The following is a 20648-nucleotide window of genomic DNA, read 5'->3' as shown; positions in this document are numbered from 1 at the left end:
AGATGATTCAGACACTTCTAATGGTGCTGGCGTACAGAGGGGAATTGTACTTACATTAGTTGTTGGGAAAATGCAGAACAGGCAATGTCATGTTTAGTGGTTTGGTGAAAAGGAAACAAAACAAGGGCAATCAAGAATAATTGAAGCATGAAGTCCCATCACTCTCCTAGTTTCTTCCATTCTCATTGCTCACATTGGATCACCCAGATCAAGAGGAGAGAGGGGCCTTGTCCCTTTCCTCTTTCCTCCAAGTTGACTTTGCAAAAGTTCATTTAGCAGCTGAGAGACCATACTCTCCCTAATATTAGTACTACATCTCCATCATTTGGAAATATGCATTCGCAAGCTCCACTCTGGACTTTGAACTGGCTGAATCAGTCATGGATCCTGCTGCAAACTAAGCATGTGATGAGACACCATGCTAAACATGAAAGATTTCAAGGTGGCATTATGAGGTTGCTACAACCGAACAGGGATCCTTTTGAGTGCCAAGATGTTGCCTTGGAAGCCATTTTTGCCCGTTGAAATGGAAACCTTGGGGAAGGGTCAGGACATTGTGTTTATAGAAGATTCAGATACATGAAGGAGTTTAAGGGTCTCTTATAATCAAACCTCCCTTCCCATCCAAATCCATATATATGGGAGTGGGCTAAAGATCTGCTAAGAGCCAAGAAAGTACCAATGAAGATCAAGCTGTAGTGTTGAGTCCACTAGAAGTGAATTTAATGATTGTGACCTTGACATGGATGGGGCTCAACTAGAGAAAGGAGAGTAGTATACCCATCACAGACAACAATTAAGCCTCCTCTAGCCTCCATATGTAGGACTCAGAAAATGGAATGAAGTCTGGTTGTGGGGACGTAAGAATTAGGGAAGTGGTTGACGATAAATTTTGGATATAGAAGCACACAAATTGTTTTAAAGTTCAGGGCTCCAGGTAGCTAGGGACAGAGACAGTGACATTTAATGACAGGTGATACTTTCCCTTTTTGCTTTCCCCCATTGCTATATTCCAGCTATGGAAATGGGTACAATATGGGTACACATGGGAAGCAGCTTGAAAAATATGTGGAATGCTGCTTTGGACTGTAATAATACTGACAGCTATTAAAGTTCATTATATGATAGGACTTGCACTAAGCTAGTCTGGAATATTTTTGCTTGTGACCTAAGATTAGAAATGCCCAAGAAAAACAGGAAGTTGGTTAAAATACCTTATTTGTCTAGTAGTCCAAGTAGTAAGGTTTAGACTCCCTGTAAAATGTATTAAGCACATGTACTTGGTGTGGTAATACTAAAAGGCTATACTTTTAACTTATAGTTAATTGCCACTTAAAATGTTTAAAACATCCCGTTCAGTTTGTTTTCTCAGCAGAGATGAGAGGTATAGCCAAATTTGCTTATGAACCCATTTCAAAAGAATTCCCTGATGGAGACAAATATCCTCCTCTCCAGAATCTCTAACGTAGGTCTCACAAGTGTTCCTTCTGATATGCACATAGGATCCCCACCTTTAACAAGGTTGTCCTAAGTGAGCATTAAGATATTGGAGTACTTGCTTACAGAAGTACTTGACTTTGATGAGGGTAGCAGTAGCTGAGGCACGGTCTCTAAAGCTTGATGTGATCTTTCTGTGATTTTGGGGTCTTAACAGAATGTTAGCTGGTTAGGTTCCTAAGTCATTGTGTTTTGAGTCTAAATGTGCCTAGCTTCTGCACTTTTCATACTCAGTGTTCAGTGGATCATTGAGTAGATGGGCTGCCAGACAACATGGGGTTATCTCTAAGCAGGGAGGGTAACTTGTTAGATTCTTAAACCCCAGGACCATCCCCAGCATGCATGGCCAGTCCTAGCTAACCAAACATGAGATGGCATGGAGAGTGAATCAACATTCTCACCCTTAGCTGGTCTCTCCAGGTCAGGGTGTAAAGTCGCTGGCAGGGCTCTGTGAGCAAGCCTGCCCTGCGGCCGGCAATACAGAACTGGTTCTGTGAATAAATGAAGAACTCCAATTCAACTCTTAGTGTTACTGGCCCAGCCCATTGCTGAGCTATCTAGCTGAGAAAGACAACAGTTTCAAAAGTGTGTTGTCTTTGTCTTTGGCTCAATCACTCAATCGATAAACTTCAGTCTGCTGGAATGCAAAGGTTGTCATTATCTTCTGCACTATTAATTGCACCAGGAAGTAATCCATTGTCATAGCAGCCCTGGAATTATGGAGATTCCCACATTAATCATGCATGGGATGGCAAAGCTTCCCTTAGGAGATTTCTGAGGAATAAAACACCTCTCCAAAGAGGTGCTTCTGTGAATCTCACCTCTGCTCCAGATGATAAAACCAATACAAGATGTAGGCCAAAATTGCAACCTATTATATAGCAGCCAACAGAGTGGTAAAAGATGCCTTTAATTGTGAGCATTGATAGATTAGAATGAATAAGTACATTTTTGATAAGCTGAACAAAATACTACTAAATTACAAGAAAGCTGTCACCCTTTCATATTACAGAAAGTTGATTTATGATAGGGGTAGAGTTCTATCTATAAAGAACAAAGCTCTTATAGTTCCTAACTTGCTTTTGGGAACGAATAGAGGTCTTTATCCATAATCTTGATGCCCTGGGGTCACAGGTGTTCCTATTGTTTTTCTTTTATAATTTCAGCAAAAACGTTGTGAAGGTCACTAAAAAACTTAATTACATTAAAACTTAAAGGTACATACTATGGATTTGGTGCATTTCTGTCTACTTCCTCCCAAAATACAGTTAAATTTGTTTCCACATGTGAGTAGGAATGAATGCTCGGTCTAGTTTAGTTCAATTTCTATTATATTTCTGGGGCAACTATGAGAATTGATTGAAAAAAAAAGGCAATTTTTCTTTAATGTGTTTTTGTTGTTTATTGTTTTGTGACAAGGTCTCATGCTCTCTATGGTGGCCTCAAACTTAACTATGTAGGTAGGACTGGCCTCCAAGCTCCCAACTCCATAGTGCTTTGATTCCATGCCTGACTCCTTAGGTTTTCTAAAGCCCACATTTGAAAATTACGAGAACTATTATTAGAATTAGCTTCCATGCCATAGATAATCAAGAACTCCTCTGGATTCCATCTCCCCAGCTGTAGATTTATGCATCGTGTTCACACTGGATTATGTTCAGTTATACCAGGCATTTCTTTTATTTTTTAAGTTTTTTTATTAGATATTTTCTTTATATACGTTTCAAATGCTATCCTGAAAGTTCCCTATACACTCCCCCTGCCCTGCTCCCCTACCCACCCACTCCCACTTCTTGGCCCTGGCATTGCCCTGTACTGGGGCATATAAAGTTTGCAAGTCCAATGGGCCTCTCTTTCCAGTGATGGCCAACTAGGCTATCCTCTGCTACATATGCAGCTAGAGATATGAACTTTGAGGGTACTGGTTAGTTCATATTGTTGTTCCATCTATAGGGTTGCAGATCCCTTTAGCTCCTTGGGTACTTTCTCTAGCTCCTCCATTGGGGGCCCTGTGATCCATCCAATAAATGACTGTGAGCATCCACTTCTGTATTTGCCAGGCACTGGCGTAGCCTCACAAGAGACAGCTATACCAGGGTCACTTCATCAAAATCTTGCTGGCATAGGCAATAGTGTCTGAGTTTGGTGGCTGATTATGGGATGGATCCCCGGGCATTTCTTGTGCAGAGTTCTAGGGCCCTGAAGCATCTTAGTGAAAAAAGAAAACTGTGCATTTCAATATTAATTATTTTTAGGTAAGGGTCATTTCTCGCCCTGTGCAGAAGCAAAAAAATTACTAAAAAAAATGAAAAATAAGTATATTGGCACCTTTCACACTGAATCAAGCTTCAATGCATCATTTATATGCAACTATGTTATCATTATCTAATCTCAGGTAAACTTAACTAAAAACCATTTCAAATTGTCACTTGGTCAACAGAAACTGTCACACTTAGTAAGTGAATTTAAAAGAGACAAAGGGGAGGTTGTGAAAACATGTTTGATGGGCTGCTTCCATTTAGGATAGGCCCACACATTTTATCATCAGTTTGACATCGTGGGTGGCTGAATAAGGTATTGGTGTTTAAAAAATGTTTTCACTTTTGCTTCTCATTGTCTAGAGGGAATCAAATTTGATTTTCTAAAATATTGTATTACAATGGTGTGTTCGTGACTGGGTTATTTCCTTCAATTTTGTGCCTAGTTATGTGTTTCCTTTGCCTCACCCTAGGCCTGATGCTGCTCTAACGCTTTTGTTTCGCTTTAAAGGTCTTCATTCAACCTTCACGGTCCTCTTAGATTAGCATGTCGTCATCCTCCCCCATATTCTAACATATGTTCTGAATCAAAGAGAGGGCAGTGTGTCTTAGGAACTTCTGAAGAAAAGAGCACATAATTCTAGCAAGTAGACCGGACAAGTTGTTCAAAAGTGGGAAGTCTAGCAACTTTGGTACTGAAAAATCTCTTCTGATCCGCCTCTAGCAGGCCACTTTCCTTGAAGCTAAACACCGAAGCGCATGAGCTCAGGAAAAGACAATAAATTCTCTTTGCTCTCACCCAATTCAGATTTTGTACACAAAAGGGAAAAACCCAAATCACCAGATTACCAAATATCACAAAATATTAGTGCTTTCAAAACAGAAATAATAATAATAATAATAATGATAAATTGTCTCATTTTGGATTTTACAGTCGTTTTAAAACTCATTTCATTCCCCCCACAACTAAATCTTGGGGCATCTCCTCTTGGCCATAAAGAGATCTCAAGCTTTACTTACGTATGTGAACTGGGGAATGGAGGGTTCCGGGGAACGAAAAGTCAAAAGTGAATAAGGAGCCGTGCTTTTAGAACCGATGAGATCACTTTCTCATGGGCCATATTTTGTGGCCATCTGTTATCTCATAGTTCTTACAATGCCTCTTATACAAGCAGGTAGTTGTCATGAACCATAGGTGAAGTTCAGAGTAACCCAGTAGTAACTTTAATCTCCAGTTACTACATGAGAAAATGAAGTCAGAGTCATCAATAAACATACGTTATAGAACAAATCTAATAGCAATAGAGTTGAATTTGGACATAAGGAGATCTCAATCGCAACTTGAAGCTTGCAAGCACTTTCTTTTTTTTTTTTTTTTTTCTTTTTTTTTTTTTTTTTTTCCATTTTTTATTAGGTATTTCGCTCATTTACATTTGCAATGCTATACCAAAAGTCCCCCATAGCCACCCACCCCCTCTCCCCTACCCACCCACTCCCCTCCCATGGCCCTGGCGTTCCCCTGTACTGGGGCATACAAAGTTTGCGTGTCCAATGGGCCTCTCTTTCCAGTGATGGCCGACCAGGCCATCCTTTGATGCATATGCAGCTAGAGTCAAGAGCTCCGGGGTACTGGTTAGTTCATAATGTTGTTCCACCTATAGGGTTGCAGATCCCTTTAGCTTCTTTGGTACTTTCTCTAGCTCCTTCATTGGGGGCCATGTGATCCATCCAATAGCCGACTGTGAGCATCCACTTCTATGTTTGCTAGGCCCAGGCATACTCTGACAAGAGACAGCTATATCAGGGTCCTTTCAGCATAATCTTGCTAGTGTATGCAATGGTGTCAGCATTTGGAAGCTGATTATGGGATGGATCCCCGGATATGGTAGTGTCTACATGGTCCATACTTTTATCTCAACTCCAAACTTTGTCTCTGTAACTCCTTCCAAGGGTGTTTTGCTCCCACTTCTAAGGAGGGGCATAGTGTTCACACTTCAGTCTTCATTTTTCTTGAGTTTCATGTGTTTAGGAAATTGTATCTTATATCTTGGGTATCTTAGGTTTTGGGCTAATATCCACTTATCAGTGAGTACATATTGTGTGGGTTCCTTTGTGAATGTGTTACCTCACTCAGGATGATGCCCTCCAGGTCCATCCATTTGGCCAGGAATTTCATAAATTCATTCTTTTTAATAGCTGAGTAGTACTCCATTGTGTAGATGTACCACATCTTCTGTATCCATTCCTCTGTTGAGGGGCATCTGGGTTCCTTCCAGCTTCTGGCTATTATAAATAAGGCTGCTATGAACATAGTGGAGCATGTGTCCTTCTTACCAGTTGGGGCATCTTCTGGATATATGCCCAGGAGAGGTATTGCTGGATCCTCCGGTAGTACTATATCCAGTTTTCTGAGGAACCGCCAGACTGATCTCCAGAGTGGTTGTACAAGCCTGCAATCCCACCAACAATGGAGGAGTGTTCCTCTTTCTCCACATCCACGCCAGCATCTGCTGTCACCTGAATTTTTGATCTTAGCCATTCTGACTGGTGTGAGGTGGAATCTCAGGGTTGTTTTGATTTGCATTTCCCTGATGATTAAGGATGTTGAGCATTTTTTCAGGTGCTTCTCTGCCATTCGGTATTCCTCAGGTGAGAATTCTTTGTTCAGTTCTGAGCCCCATTTTTTAATGGGGTTATTTGATTTTCTGAAGTCCACCTTCTTGAGTTCTTTATATATGTTGGATATTAGTCCCCTATCTGATTTAGGATAGGTAAAGATCCTTTCCCAATCTGTTGGTGGTCTTTTTGTCCTATTGACGGTGTCTTTTGCCTTGCAGAAACTTTGGAGTTTCATTAGGTCCCATTTGTCAATTCTCGATCTTACAGAGCAAGCCATTGCTGTTCTGTTCAGGAATCTTTCCCCTGTACCCATATCTTCAAGGCTTTTCCCCACTTTCTCCTCTATAAGTTTCAGTGTCTCTGGTTTTATGTGAAGTTCCTTGATCCACTTAGATTTGACCTTAGTACAAGGAGATAAGTATGGATCGATTCGCATTCTTCTACATGATAACAACCAGTTGTGCCAGCACCAATTGTTGAAAATGCTGTCTTTCTTCCACTGGATGGTTTTAGCTCCCTTGTCGAAGATCAAGTGACCATAGGTGTGTGGGTTCATTTCTGGGTCTTCAATTCTATTCCATTGGTCTACTTGTCTGTCTCTATACCAGTACCATGCAGTTTTTATCACAATTGCCCTGTAGTAAAGCTTTAGGTCAGGCATGGTGATTCCACCAGAGGTTCTTTTATCCTTGAGAAGAGTTTTTGCTATCCTAGGTTTTTTGTTATTCCAGATGAATTTGCAAATTGCTCCTTCTAATTCGTTGAAGAATTGAGTTGGAATTTTGATGGGGATTGCATTGAATCTGTAGATTGCTTTTGGCAAGATAGCCATTTTTACAATGTTGATCCTGCCAATCCATGAGCATGGGAGATCTTTCCATCTTCTGAGATCTTCTTTAATTTCTTTCTTCAGAGACTTGAAGTTTTTATCATACAGATCTTTTACTTCCTTAGTTAGAGTCACGCCGAGATATTTTATATTATTTGTGACTATTGAGAACGGTGTTGTTTCCCTAATTTCTTTCTCAGCCTGTTTATTCTTTGTGTAGAGAAAGGCCATTGACTTGTTTGAGTTAATTTTATATCCAGCTACTTCACCAAAGCTGTTTATCAGGTTTAGGAGTTCTCTGGTGGAATTTTTAGGGTCACTTATATATACTATCATATCATCTGCAAAAAGTGATATTTTGACTTCCTCTTTTCCAATTTGTATCCCCTTGATCTCCTTTTGTTGTCGAATTGCTCTGGCTAATACTTCAAGTACTATGTTGAAAAGGTAGGGAGAAAGTGGGCAGCCTTGTCTAGTCCCTGATTTTAGTGGGATTGCTTCCAGCTTCTCTCCATTTACTTTGATGTTGGCTACTGGTTTGCTGTAGATTGCTTTTATTATGTTTAGGTATGGGCCTTGAATTCCTGATCTTTCCAAAACTTTTATCATGAATGGGTGTTGGATCTTGTCAAATGCTTTTTCTGCATCTAACGAGATGATCATGTGGTTTTTGTCTTTGAGTTTGTTTATATAATGGATTACATTGATGGATTTTCGTATATTAAACCATCCCTGCATCCCTGGAATAAAACCTACTTGGTCAGGATGGATGATTTCTTTAATGTGTTCTTGGATTCGGTTAGCGAGAATTTTATTAAGGATTTTTGCATCGATATTCATAAGAGAAATTGGTCTGAAGTTCTCTATCTTTGTTGGATCTTTCTGTGGTTTAGGTATCAGAGTAATAGTGGCTTCATAAAATGAGTTGGGTAGAGTACCTTCTACTTCTATCTTGTGAAATAGTTTGTGCAGAACTGGAATTAGATCTTCTTTGAAGGTCTGATAGAACTCTGCACTAAACCCATCTGGTCCTGGGCTTTTTTTGGTTGGGAGACTATTAATAACTGCTTCTATTTCTTTAGGGGATATGGGACTGTTTAGAAGGTCAACTTGATCCTGATTCAACTTTGGTACCTGGTATCTGTCCAGAAATTTGTCCATTTCGTCCAGGTTTTCCAGTTTTGTTGAGTATAAGCTTTTGTAGAAGGATCTGATGGTGTTTTGGATTTCTTCAGGATCTGTTGTTATGTCTCCCTTTTCATTTCTGATTTTGTTGATTAGGATTTTGTCCCTTTGCCCTCTAGTGAGTCTAGCTAAGGGTTTATCTATCTTGTTGATTTTCTCAAAGAACCAACTCCTCGTTTGGTTAATTCTTTGAATAGTTCTTCTTGTTTCCACTTGGTTAATTTCACCCCTGAGTTTGATTATTTCCTGCCGTCTACTCCTCTTGGGTGAATTTGCTTCCTTTTTTTCTAGAGCTTTTAGATGTGTTGTCAAGCTGCTAGTATGTGCTCTCTCCCGTTTCTTCTTGGAGGTACTCAGAGCTATGAGTTTCCCTCTTAGAAATGCTTTCATTGTGTCCCAAAGGTTTGGGTACGTTGTGGCTTCATTTTCATTAAACTCTAAAAAGTCTTTAATTTCTTTCTTTATTCCTTCATTGACCAAGGTATCATTGAGAAGAGTGTTGTTCAGTTTCCACGTGAATGTTGGCTTTCCATTCTTAATGTTGTTATTGAAGATCAGTCTTAGGCCATGGTGGTCTGATAGGATACATGGGACAATTTCAATATTTTTGTATCTGTTGAGGCTTATTTTGTGACCAATTATATGGTCAATTTTGGAGCAGGTCCCGTGAGGTGCTGAGAAGAAGGTATATCCTTTTGTTTTAGGATTAAATATTCTGTAGATATCGGTCAGGTCCATTTGTTTCATAACTTCTGTTAGTTTCACTGTGTCCCTGTTTAGTTTCTGTTTCCACGATCTGTCCATTGATGAAAGTGGTGTGTTGAGGTCTCCCACTATTATTGTGTGAGGTGCAATGTGTGCTTTGAGCTTTACTAAAGTGTCTTTAATGAATGTGGCTGCCCTTGCATTTGGAGCGTAGATATTCAGAATTGAGAGTTCCTCTTGGAGGATTTTACCTTTGATGAGTATGAAGTGTCCCTCCTTGTCTTTTTTGATAACTTTGGGTTGGAAGTCGATTTTATCCGATATTAGAATGGCTACTCCAGCCTGTTTCTTCAGACCATTTGCTTGGAAAATTGTTTTCCAGCCTTTCACTCTGAGGTAGTGTCTGTCTTTTTCCCTGAGATGGGTTTCCTGTAAGCAGCAGAATGTTGGGTCCTGTTTGTGTAGCCAGTCTGTTAGTCTATGTCTTTTTATTGGGGAATTGAGTCCATTGATATTAAGAGATATTAAGGAAAGGTAATTGTTGCTTCCTGTTATTTTTGTTGTTAAAGTTGGCATTCTGTTCTTGTGGTTGTCTTATTTTAGGTTTGTTGATGGATTATCTTCTTGTTTTTTCTAGGGCGTGGTTCCCGTCCTTGTATTGTTTTTTTTCTGTTATTATCCTTTGAAGGGCTGGATTCGTGGAGAGATAATGGGTGAATTTAGTTTTGTCGTGGAATACTTTGGTTTCTCCATCTATGGTAATTGAGAGTTTGGCTGGGTATAGTAGCCTGGGCTGGCATTTATGTTCTCTTAGTGTCTGTATAACATCTGACCAGGCTCTTCTGGCTTTCATAGTCTCTGGTGAAAAATCTGGTGTAATTCTGATAGGCTTGCCTTTATATGTTACTTGACCTTTTTCCCTTACTGCTTTTAGTATTCTATCTTTATTTAGTGCATTTGGTGTTCTGATTATTATGTGTCGGGAGGAATTTCTTTTCTGGTCCAGTCTATTTGGAGTTCTGTAGGCTTCTTGTATGTTCATGGGCATCTCTTTCTTTAGATTTGGGAAGTTTTCTTCAATAATTTTGTTGAAGATGTTTGCTGGTCCTTTGAGTTGAAAATCTTCATTCTCATCCACTCCTATTATCCGTAGGTTTGGTCTTCTCATTGTGTCCTGGATTTCCTGGATGTTTTGAGTTAGGATCTTTTTGCATTTTCCATTTTCTTTGATTGTTGTGCCGATGTTCTCTATGGAGTCTTCTGCACCTGAGATTCTCTCTTCCATCTCTTGTATTCTGTTGCTGATGCTGGCATCTATGGTTCCAGATTTCTTTCCTAGGGTTTCTATCTCCAGCGTCGCCTCACTTTGGGTTTTCTTTATTGTGTCTACTTCCCTTTTTAGGTCTAGTATGGTTTTGTTCATTTCCATCACCTGTTTGGATGTGTTTTCCTGTTTTTCTATAAGGACTTCTACCTGTTTGGTTGTGTTTTCCTGTTTTTCTTTAAGGACTTGTAACTCTTTAGCAGTGTTTTCCTGTTTTTCTTTAAGGACTTGTAACTCTTTAGCAGTGTTCTCCTGTATTTCTTTAAGTGAGTTGTTGAATTCCTTCTTTATGTCCTCTACCATCATCATGAGATATGCTTTTAAATCCAGGTCTACCTTTTCAGGTGTGTTAGGGTGTCCTGGATTGGGCGAAGTGGGCGTTCTGGGTTCTGATGATGGTGAGTGGTCCTGGCTTCTGTTAGTAGGATTCTTACGTTTACCTTTCGCCATCTGGCAATCTCTGGAGTTAGTTGTTATAGTTGTCTTTGTTAAAAGATTGTTCCTCTGTTGATTTTGTTACCCTCTATCAGCAGGCGTGGGAGACAAGCTCTCTTCTCTGAGTTTCAGTGGTCAGAGCAGTCTCTGTAGGCAAGCTCTCCTCTCTCAGGGAAGGTGTACAGTTATCTGGTGTTTGGACCTCCTCCTGGCTGAAGGTGAAGGCCCAAAACAGGATCTTTCCCAGAAGCTGTGTTGCTTTGGCCAGGAAGGTGGCCAGTTGTCTGGAGTCGAAGATGTCGCAGCCTCAGAAGCTCTGTGGCTCTTGCCGGGAAGGTGGCTGGTTGTCTGGAGCTGAGGATGGTGCCGCCCCAGAATCTCTGCGACTCTCTCGCCCGTCCCAGAAACGGCTGGCACTCTGTATTCCACACGGTCACCTGTGCAGCCTGCCCTCCGCGGAGTCCCGGAGCCAAGAAGGCTCCCGCCGGCGCCTGTGCCACAAACCTCTCAGGCCAGGCAGACCCCGTGCTCTCACCAGGAAGGTGGCCGGCTGTCTGGAGCTAAAGATGGCGCCGCCCAGAAGCTCTGCGACTCTCTCGCCCGTCCCAGAAACAGCTGGCACTCTGTATTCCACACGGTCACCCGTGCAGCCTGCCCTCCGCGGAGTCCCGGAGCCAAGAAGGCTCCCGCCGGCGCCTGTGCCACAAACCTCTCAGGCCAGGCAGACCCCCGTGCTCTCACCAGGAAGGTGGCCGGCTGTCTGGAGCTGAAGATGGCGCCGCCCAGAAGCTCTGCGACTCTCTCGCCCGTCCCAGAAACAGCTGGCACTCTGTATTCCACACGGTCACCCGTGCAGCCTGCCCTCCGCGGAGTCCCGGAGCCAAGAAGGCTCCCGCCGGCGCCTGTGCCACAAACCTCTCAGGCCAGGCAGACCCCGTGCTCTCACCAGGAAGGTGGCCGGCTGTCTGGAGCTGAAGATCGCAAGCACTTTCATAAATAACACAGACATAGCTGATTGGTGGTTAATTGACATGAGTACCACTGTAGACAGCACCATCTGTCAGTTTGGGGTACTGTAATTTATAATCACTATAAATCCATAATTATAGTGATATTTTGTCTCTGTATTCCTTTATCACTACTTTCCGATTTTAATGTCACCCCACCTACCTTAGCCTGCTATTTTAGGACACACCTGCCCACGTTCATTATAGTATCTCCAGACAGATGACAACTTTGCAGTTTTGATGAAGTCCAGGACTAGTTAGTCATTTGAACACCCAGACCCAGTCACATCTTTACTGAGGTTCGAAGTGTACTACATGTTCTTCTTTTCCCCAGAAGCCATTATGAGCCTGCAAATCATACCTTTTTGTTCCCTACAAGCCCCAGGTGGATTTATAAGCCAGGATATTTGTGCTACTCCTTCATCAAGCCAAGGAGAAGTATTGAAGATCACAACTTACACCACCCAAATCTCCATGATATTTTAAATATAGAGAATCATAGGTGTATATCTCAGTCAGTTCTTTGGAGTTTGGGCTGCTTATTAGAATCATGTGGGGAGCTTTGAAAATCCCAATACCTGGATTCCAATTCAGACTTAGCAATCATCATGGAGCCATTCTTTACAATCTCCAGGGGTTTGGAACGAGCACAGGTAAGTCTGAGACTATGTCTAAGCACTGGTCACCTGGAATTCTGTTACATACTGAATAATATACCTCTCCCACCAGTTCTGAATGTACATACAGTCAAGAAAATGCCTTGGCATTTTAAGCTTCCTAGATCCCAGATGTAAATCATGGACAAGTAGCAACAACAGGGGAGCTTGTTGGAAAAGCAGAAACTCAATCCTCTCTAATCAAAAGCACCTTCCCAAGGTTTGAAGTGCTCCATTTATACCAGGAGTCTGGGAAGCATATGTTCATGGTCCAAAATGACCACCAACTTCTCAAGCCTCAGCAGGCCACTAAAATCAAATATTATTTGCACAAATATCTACGTTTTACTTCATGGCATTAATGGTGGCTTTCTGGACTGTTCTTTGCCTGTGCCGAGAGGAAAACAAACCAAAAGAAAAAAAAATCTTCCTTCTCTTTTCCCTAAAGAATCACTCATCCAAGGATTGGAAACAAAAGAGAGAACAATTACACAGCTTGGTGTGGGCTTAATATGTGCACTTGGTCCTTCCTAAGAGCAGAGAATGAAAGATTCTGTTCTTACCTTGGCATTTATATGCCAAAAGCATTCATGAAAACCACACTGCATTCATGTCAACGGTTCTTTTAAAAATCAAATGAATACAGCCACACAAAAGAAATTTGGACAGTCAACAGTCCTTTTTTTTTCTTTTAGGTTAATGCTTTTTAGATTTCCTACCATATAGCAACAGAATGTTAAAATGAAGATTAACTAGGGAGTTACAAATAGAAACATCACTGTTTTTGTTTTCTTGCCCACAGTAGAGAAACAAGTGAGATTTTTAAAATGCTGGGAGCATATGGTTTGTTAGAGAGAAATAAGAATTTACACCTTGATGGGAGTTAGAAATCTGGGAAAAAATTAAGTGCAGTTCCAATTCTCTGATATGAAAACAAGACCCTGAAATGCAGAATCATGTGTACTTTTTATAGATTTATATTTACTTGTGCTTCTTGGAACTCGAATCCAAGCAGAACATCTTACTTGAACCAGAAATTTCCTTGATATTGATTGGCACAGAAATTAGTTTTTCTTACAGTGCATTTGAAAGGGTGATCTGATTACAAGCCCTTTCCTGTACTGCTGGAATGGGAGGGAAGCTGAATTTATCTAAGCTATTAATGTATTAGCTTGGGAAGAAGGAGATTAAACAATGTAGAATTTCTTTTCATTGAATTTCCCTAAATAGTATCATTTTATTATCACCTGAAATAATTTGAAATGAAAAGTAATCAAATTTGACAATTAGCCATGAGAAATAGCTGAAATGTCTCATTTCTAAGTTATATCCAAATAAACCCTATCTTTAAAAGAAACCTATGACTGAAAAAGAAAGAATATATTTATATAAATTAGGCTAAGGCATGTCATTGGTTCTAGGATTAAGGCCACTTTTGAAGACAATAGATCATGGGCGAATGTATCCTAGACTTATGGATGAAAAGCATAGCACAGTATCAGTGATATCCTCAGGAGAGAACACAGTCAACTCTTCCTGTCCTAAATTTAAGGCTGGGTGTTTGTATGGTGATGGTGCTTCTGGTTAATGTACCTGTATCTGGGCTTTCCCAGATGTTTAGCACCTCCAAAAAACTCTGCCTCTGTAGCAGCTTCTGGGATTAAACATAAAATCTGAACAAGGAACCCATTTCTGCGCTCCTATCAAGGCAACATGGTAGCAAGCCATAACTTAGAGCACACCTTGCATTCTCCATAGTGTACATTTTCATGAAGTCAATACAAGCTATACATAATGACAGAGCTAGAAAAGTATACACTTCTCGTTGCAAAGGGGCACTTAGGTCTTAGCAAAGGTTGCTCTTGTGGTTTGGAAATGGATTGTTCCCACCTGTAAAGTTGCATAAGGAAGACCCCCCAACCCCCAGAAAGCCAACAGGGCATTAACCATCTATCAAGGCTCCTAACAGACATTCCCAGATATTTGACATTACAACACAAAATTGTCACTGACAAAGAGTTACAAAGATGTAAGTCTGTGGTTTCCTATTGGGCTAAATTCTTAGCTATACTGAGGCACACACAGCCGGAGGACACAAGTTGGACATGCCTGCTAGAATCATTTATGCACATTATCTTCCTTTGAGCTTCTTGCCAGTGATTCAGCACTCCCTCACCCCACACTCCTGTGAACACAATCAGAAGTTTCTGAACATGCTAGAGAAAGTTGAAAACAAACAAGAAATATCTGGGAAAGTGGCTTGGAATTTGGTAAGTCGATAAGACTAAGATAACCTGTTTAGGTAGTTTGATCAGAATGGCAAAAAAAAAAGTTGTCAAAATACTACTTGTGTCACTCTGCACGCAAATATGGCTACCGTTTAAATTCTATAGATATAGAATGAAAAATTAAAATCCCCAATGTGGCTCAAGTATCTGGGAAATGTGCATACTCACGAGGATTGGGAAGCCTTTCTTCTGAGCAAGTAGTCCACAACATCTGGATCTGTCTCTAGAAGGCTGATCAGCACTTCATTCTGGAGATCTGGGGGAACCTGGAAGAGCCAAATGTTGAGGCATAAGCAAAAACCTGCCAAAGATCCAAAGCATGGCCTCAGTAACTTTATGTCAGCACACACCAAGGCTTGGGATTCCTAAGAAAGCAGATTGACTTACTGGTTTAAACCAAAGCTTATACTAACTTGAACAACATGTTTAATTCTCAGGACAAACTAAAATATTATCTTGTTACCACACACCCTCCAAAATGCCATATGCCTGGAAAGCCTGTCTAGTTATTTGGATGCTTGTGCCGCACAGACTAGATTTTCCTGGCTTTGAGTAAGCAAACCATCATAGGTAAGAGGAATGGTGTTCATGATTTATGTCTAAGTGAGAACACTTTCTAGAGTTCATGTGTTGAACTATGCTGAGAGAATGGGCATAAATTATGATTGTCTTGAGATGTTCTGGAACATATAGTCAGCTGATTAAGTTTTCATGTCCTTGAGCCACATGGTCTAGCATTTTAGTTGTAAGACTTTTATCATTGTACATTAACAAGGACCTGTTTGTCTCAGTTTACCCATCTGTAAAGTGGGAATAACGGTCATAACACAAATAGTTTCTAATGTAAATGACTCATTTTGTATTGACAGTTTGCAACAAACAATACATGGTCAATGATAAACATTCCAAAACACCAAAACCATCCTCTCTGTACAGGCTATGATGATTCAACTGCTGCCCTTCCTCATTTCTTGTTCCCAACTCCTACTGAATATTTCCTGCATCACTATTTCATGGGCACCAACAGGAACATTATACACGAGTACCCCACTTCTCCCAGCCTAAACCACAGTGCATTTAAAGACAGTCTTTTTAAAAATAATTTTATTAGGTATTTTCCTCATTTACATTTCCAATGCTATCCCAGAAGTCCCCCATACCCCCCCCACTCCCCTACCCACCCACTCCCAATTTTTGGCCCTGGCATTACCCTGTACTGGGGCATATAAAGTTTGCATGTCCAATGGGCCTCTCTTTCCAGTGATGGCTGACTAGGCCATCTTTTGATACATATGCAGCTAGAGTCAAGAGCTCCGGGGTACTGGTTAGTTCATAATGTTGTTCCACCTATAGGGTTGCAGATCTCTTTAGCTCCTTAGGTACATTCTCTAGCTCCTCCATTGGGGGCCCTGTGATCCATCCAATAGCTGACTGTGAGCATCCACTTCTGTGTTTGCTAGGCCCTGGCATAGTCTCACAAGAGAGAGCTCTATCTGGGTCCTTTCGCAAAATATTGCTAGTGTGTGCAATGGTGTCACCGTTTGGAAGCTGATTATGGGGTGGATCCCCGGATATTGCAGTCTCTAGATGGTCCATCCTTTCGTCACAGCTCCAAACTTTGTCTCTGTAACTCCTTCCATGGGTGTTTTGTTCCCAATTCTAAGAAGGGGCAAAGTGTCCACACTTTGGTCTTCGTTCTTCTTGAGTTTCATGTGTTTAGCAAATTGTATCTTATATTTTGGGTATCCTAAGTTTCTGGGCTAATATCCACTTATCAGTGAGTACATATTGTGTGAGTTCCTTTGTGATTGGGTTACCTCATTCAGGATGATGCCCTCCAGGTCCATCCATTTGCCTAGGAATTTCATAAATTCATTCTTTTTAATAGCTGAGTAGTACTCCATTGTGTAAATGTACCACATTTTCTGTATCCATTCCTCTGTTGAGGGGCATCTGGGTTCTTTCCAGCTTCTGGCTATTATAAATAAGGTTGCTATGAACATAGTGGAGCATGTGTCCTTCTTACCGGTTGGGACCTCTTCTGGATATATGCCCAGGAGAGATATTGCGGGATCCTCCGGTAGTACTATGTCCAATTTTCTGAGGAACCGCCAGACTGATTTCCAGAGTGGTTGTACAAGCCTGCAATCCCACCAACAATGGAGGAGTGTTCCTCTTTCTCCACATCTGCTGTCACCTGAATTTTTGATCTTAGCCATTCTGACTGGTGTGAGATGGAATCTCAGGGTTGTTTTGATTTGCATTTCCTTGATGATTAAGGATGTTGAACATTTTTTCAGGTGCTTCACTGCCATTCGGTATTCCTCAGGTGAGAATTCTTTGTTCAGCTCTGAGCCCCATTTTTTTAATGGGTTTATTTGATTTTCTGGAGCCCACCTTCTTGAGTTCTTTATATATATTGGATATTAGTCCCCTATCTGATTTAGGATAGGTAAAGATCCTTTCCAAATCTGTTGGTGGTCTTTTTGTCTTGTTGACAGTGTCTTTTGCCTTGCAGAAGCTTTGCAACTTTATGAGGTCCCATTTATCGATTCTCGATCTTACTTCACAAGCCATTGCTGTTCTATTCAGGAATTTTTTCCCCTGTACCCATATCTTCGAGGCTTTTCCCTACTTTCTCCTCTATAAGTTTCAGTGTCTCTGGTTTTATGTGGAGTTCCTTAATCCACTTAGATTTGACCTTAGTACAAGGAGATAGGAATGGATCAATTCGAATTCTTCTACATGATAACTGCCAGTTGTGCCAGCACCATTTGTTGAAAATGCTGTCTTTTTTCCACTGGATGGTTTTGGCTCCCTTGTCAAAGATCAAGTGACCATAGGTGTGTGGGTTCATCTCTGGTTCTTCAATTCTGTTCCATTGGTCTACTTGTCTGTCGCTATACCAGTCCTTGAGAAGAGTTTTTGCTATCCTAGTTTTTTTGTTATTCCAGATGAATTCGCAGATTGCTCTTTCTAATTTGTTGACGAATTGAGTTGGAATTGTGATGGGGATTGCATTGAATCTGTAGATTGCTTTTGGCAAGATAGCCATTTTTACAATGTTGATCCTGCCAATCCATGAGCATGGGAGATCTTTCCATCTTCTGAGATCTTCTTTAATTTCTTTTTTCAGAGACTTGAAGTTCTTATCATACAGATTTTTCACTTCCTTAGTTAGAGTCACGCCAAGGTATTTTATATTATTTGTGACTATTGAGAAGGGTGTTGTTTCCCTAATTTTTTTCTCAGCCTGTTTATCCTTAAAGACAGTCTTAAGACAGTCATGTGGAAATGTTCTATGGAACACGATTGAACCCAGCTCTGACTTGCAGTTTTCTTTTCTTTTCTTTTCTTTCCTTTTCTTTTCTTTTCTTTTCTTTTCTTTTCCTTTTCCTTTTCCTTTTCCTTTTCCTTTTCCTTTTCCTTTTCCTTTTCCTTTTTCTTTCCTTTCCTTTCCTTCCTCTCCTTTCCTCTCCTCTCCTCTCCTCTCCTCTCCTCTCCTCTCCTCTCCTCTCCTCTCCTCTCCTCTCCTCTCCTCTTCTTTTCTTTTCTTTTCTTTTTATTAGATATTTTCTTTATTTACATTTCAAATGCTATCCCCTTTCCTAGTTTCCTCTTCGAATATCCCCTATACCCCCCTCTCCCTGCTCCCCAACCCACTCACTCCAGCTTCATGGCCCTGACATTCCCCTATAATGGGGCATAGAACCTTCACAGGACCAAGGGCCTCTCCTCCCACTGATGACTTTCTAGGCCACCCTCTGATACATATGCAGCTAGAGACATGAGTTTTCTACTCCATAGATCCTTCTAGCTCAAGCAGAAGCAACTCAGACTACTGGGAGAAAATACGTTTCTCACATGTAAATGCCAAGAGAAGAGTTTTCAAAACCACAGGGACAAGTCTTCTGAGAATAAGTGGTTGAAGGAAAAATTTGCCTTCTGCCTCTTGCACTACTCAATTGTTCTTGAGTTTAGAGAAGCTGGAAACAATCTTATTAACAAAAACAGAGATGAGAAAGGAAGAGAATGCCTTCCTTCTCTCATAAATCTTGTCCTCCTACTTCATCCTGAAACCCCATGAATGAAATCGCCAAATTCTAGCCACATAGCTCAAAATCTCCAAGGTGAGTCCAAGCCTATGTCTTGTCTACTCCCAGTCATAGCCAGGAGTTCAGCTTGACTTCCTGTGTTTGTTACTTCTTCCCTCCCCTTCCATTCCAACAGCAGTGTCTAAAGTTCAAGCTTTCATTACCCCTTTGTAGTGTTCATCTGTTAGCCATTAGCACCCTCCATTTCCCTCTTCTTAGAAAAGTTATATCCTAGTCCTCCCGGAGAAGCAGCTACTCTCCAAACCTTGGCTCATGGGTGAGGTGTACCTTCATTTAAGTTGACCAACCATTCCATTCCCAGAGCTGCACATCTGCCTGGGAAATAGGCATGTGGCTCTACTAGAGACAACACAAAACCACCAGACAAGAGACAGTCTCCAGCTTCATGTAGCCTAAGCATTGTGCTGGCATTTCAACAAATAATGTCGTGGTGGTGGTGGGGGGGGCAGTGGATAGATCTCGAAATCATTTGTAGTGTGGGTGAAGTATGCCGGATATCACATTCAACTTTGAACTCTCCAGTTGTCTGAACCCTCAAATTCCATAAAATAGTTTGTGTTTCTAGAGGAAAAGGAATATATATATACAGTTGATGAGCCTTTTAAGTGATAGCTTGCTAACTTTAACCCAGTTTCCTTAAAATATGCATCAAAGTCCTCCACATGGTTGGAAGATATTCACTAAAAACTCTTTTTATCCTTACAGCTGAAACTATATCTTGCTGAAACTACATATGGCTTGCTCTCCTAAGTAGGTAGTTCCTATCTTCTCCTCTACCAGTGGTTCAGATACCATCTAGTTCAGAACCACTATGGTTCTCTCTCTGGCTCTCTTCTACGTCCAGTCTTTTCATTCATTGCATCGATATTTGGTCAATGCTTACAGAGTGAATACCAGGAGTGGAATTTTAAGGGTTCAGCTACAAACCAAACAGACAAGAATCACTGTCTTTATGGATCTGGCAACAAATCTAGGGAAATGGGCATTGAACAAATACTCAAGAGGACCATAACATGAGTTCTGTAGAGAATAGCAAACAAGGGTGACGAGAAATGCTGAAAGAGATGTAGAATTAAATGGGATGATCATGTCTTGGGAAAATGACACTTTAGGGGAAAAAAGTAAAGTTGGAGAATATTACACCAGGCAGAAGGAAGAAATTAATGTCAAAAGTCCTGAGTCTGGAACAGGGAGGCTCTAGCAAGATAGTAAGAGTGAGGAAGAAGTGGGTGGTAAGGGGGAAGCAGGTAGCCAGGGCCAGATGTTGCAGAGTCCTTTTGATCATGATTCAGATGTCTGCTTTTGTTCAAAGTGAGTGGGAGCTATTAGAGATCTCGATATGATGACTAACACAATTGTTATCAGTCTGGTTTCTCAGTGGAAAGTAGATTGAATGGAAAGCCAGGGTTGAAGCAAGAAAAATTAACAGGTGCAACTGATGAGTTCCAACCAGGAACTATGTGGTGCTGAACCAGAATGACAAGATGCTGAGAAATATTAAGATCTTAAACATGATGGTAATAATGGTGACAATTTAAGTTAATTTATTGAAAGGAAAGGATGATAATGAGAGACAGACAGAACATATGCTTTCAAGTTTTTCAGCTTGGGTGACAAGATAAAGAGCCTATTGATTGAGATGCTAAGGGAGAAGAAGGTTGGGTGGAGTTCAGGGGTTTGGCTTTGATAAGATAATGTTGATAGGTCTGTGAGATATCTAAGTGGAAGTA

The 20648-nt window shown here is 40.9% G+C and overlaps 1 protein-coding gene across 7 annotated transcripts in view; it reads right to left on the bottom strand.

The window, feature by feature from the left end:
* The window catches only part of Arhgap6 (Rho GTPase activating protein 6), a 509347-nt gene that overhangs the window by 7411 nt on the left and 481288 nt on the right, over positions 1-20648 (bottom strand). For 4 of the 7 annotated variants that reach the window (XM_006528694.1, NM_009707.4, NM_178754.3 and 1 more), the window contains one exon: positions 14972-15069. In XM_006528694.1, the coding sequence (XP_006528757.1) occupies positions 14972-15069 (98 nt within the window). Of the gene's footprint in view, positions 1-1898; positions 1989-14971; positions 15070-20648 lie in introns of all 7 variants that reach the window. The other 3 variants (XR_003952996.1, NR_109847.1, XM_011247783.1) reach the window with 1 other exon arrangement.

Source organism: Mus musculus, chromosome X (assembly GCF_000001635.26).
Source record: "Mus musculus strain C57BL/6J chromosome X, GRCm38.p6 C57BL/6J".
NCBI lineage: Eukaryota > Metazoa > Chordata > Mammalia > Rodentia > Muridae > Mus > Mus musculus.
Note: the sequence above shows the minus strand (reverse complement) of the source record. Positions and strands in the feature narration are given on the sequence as shown.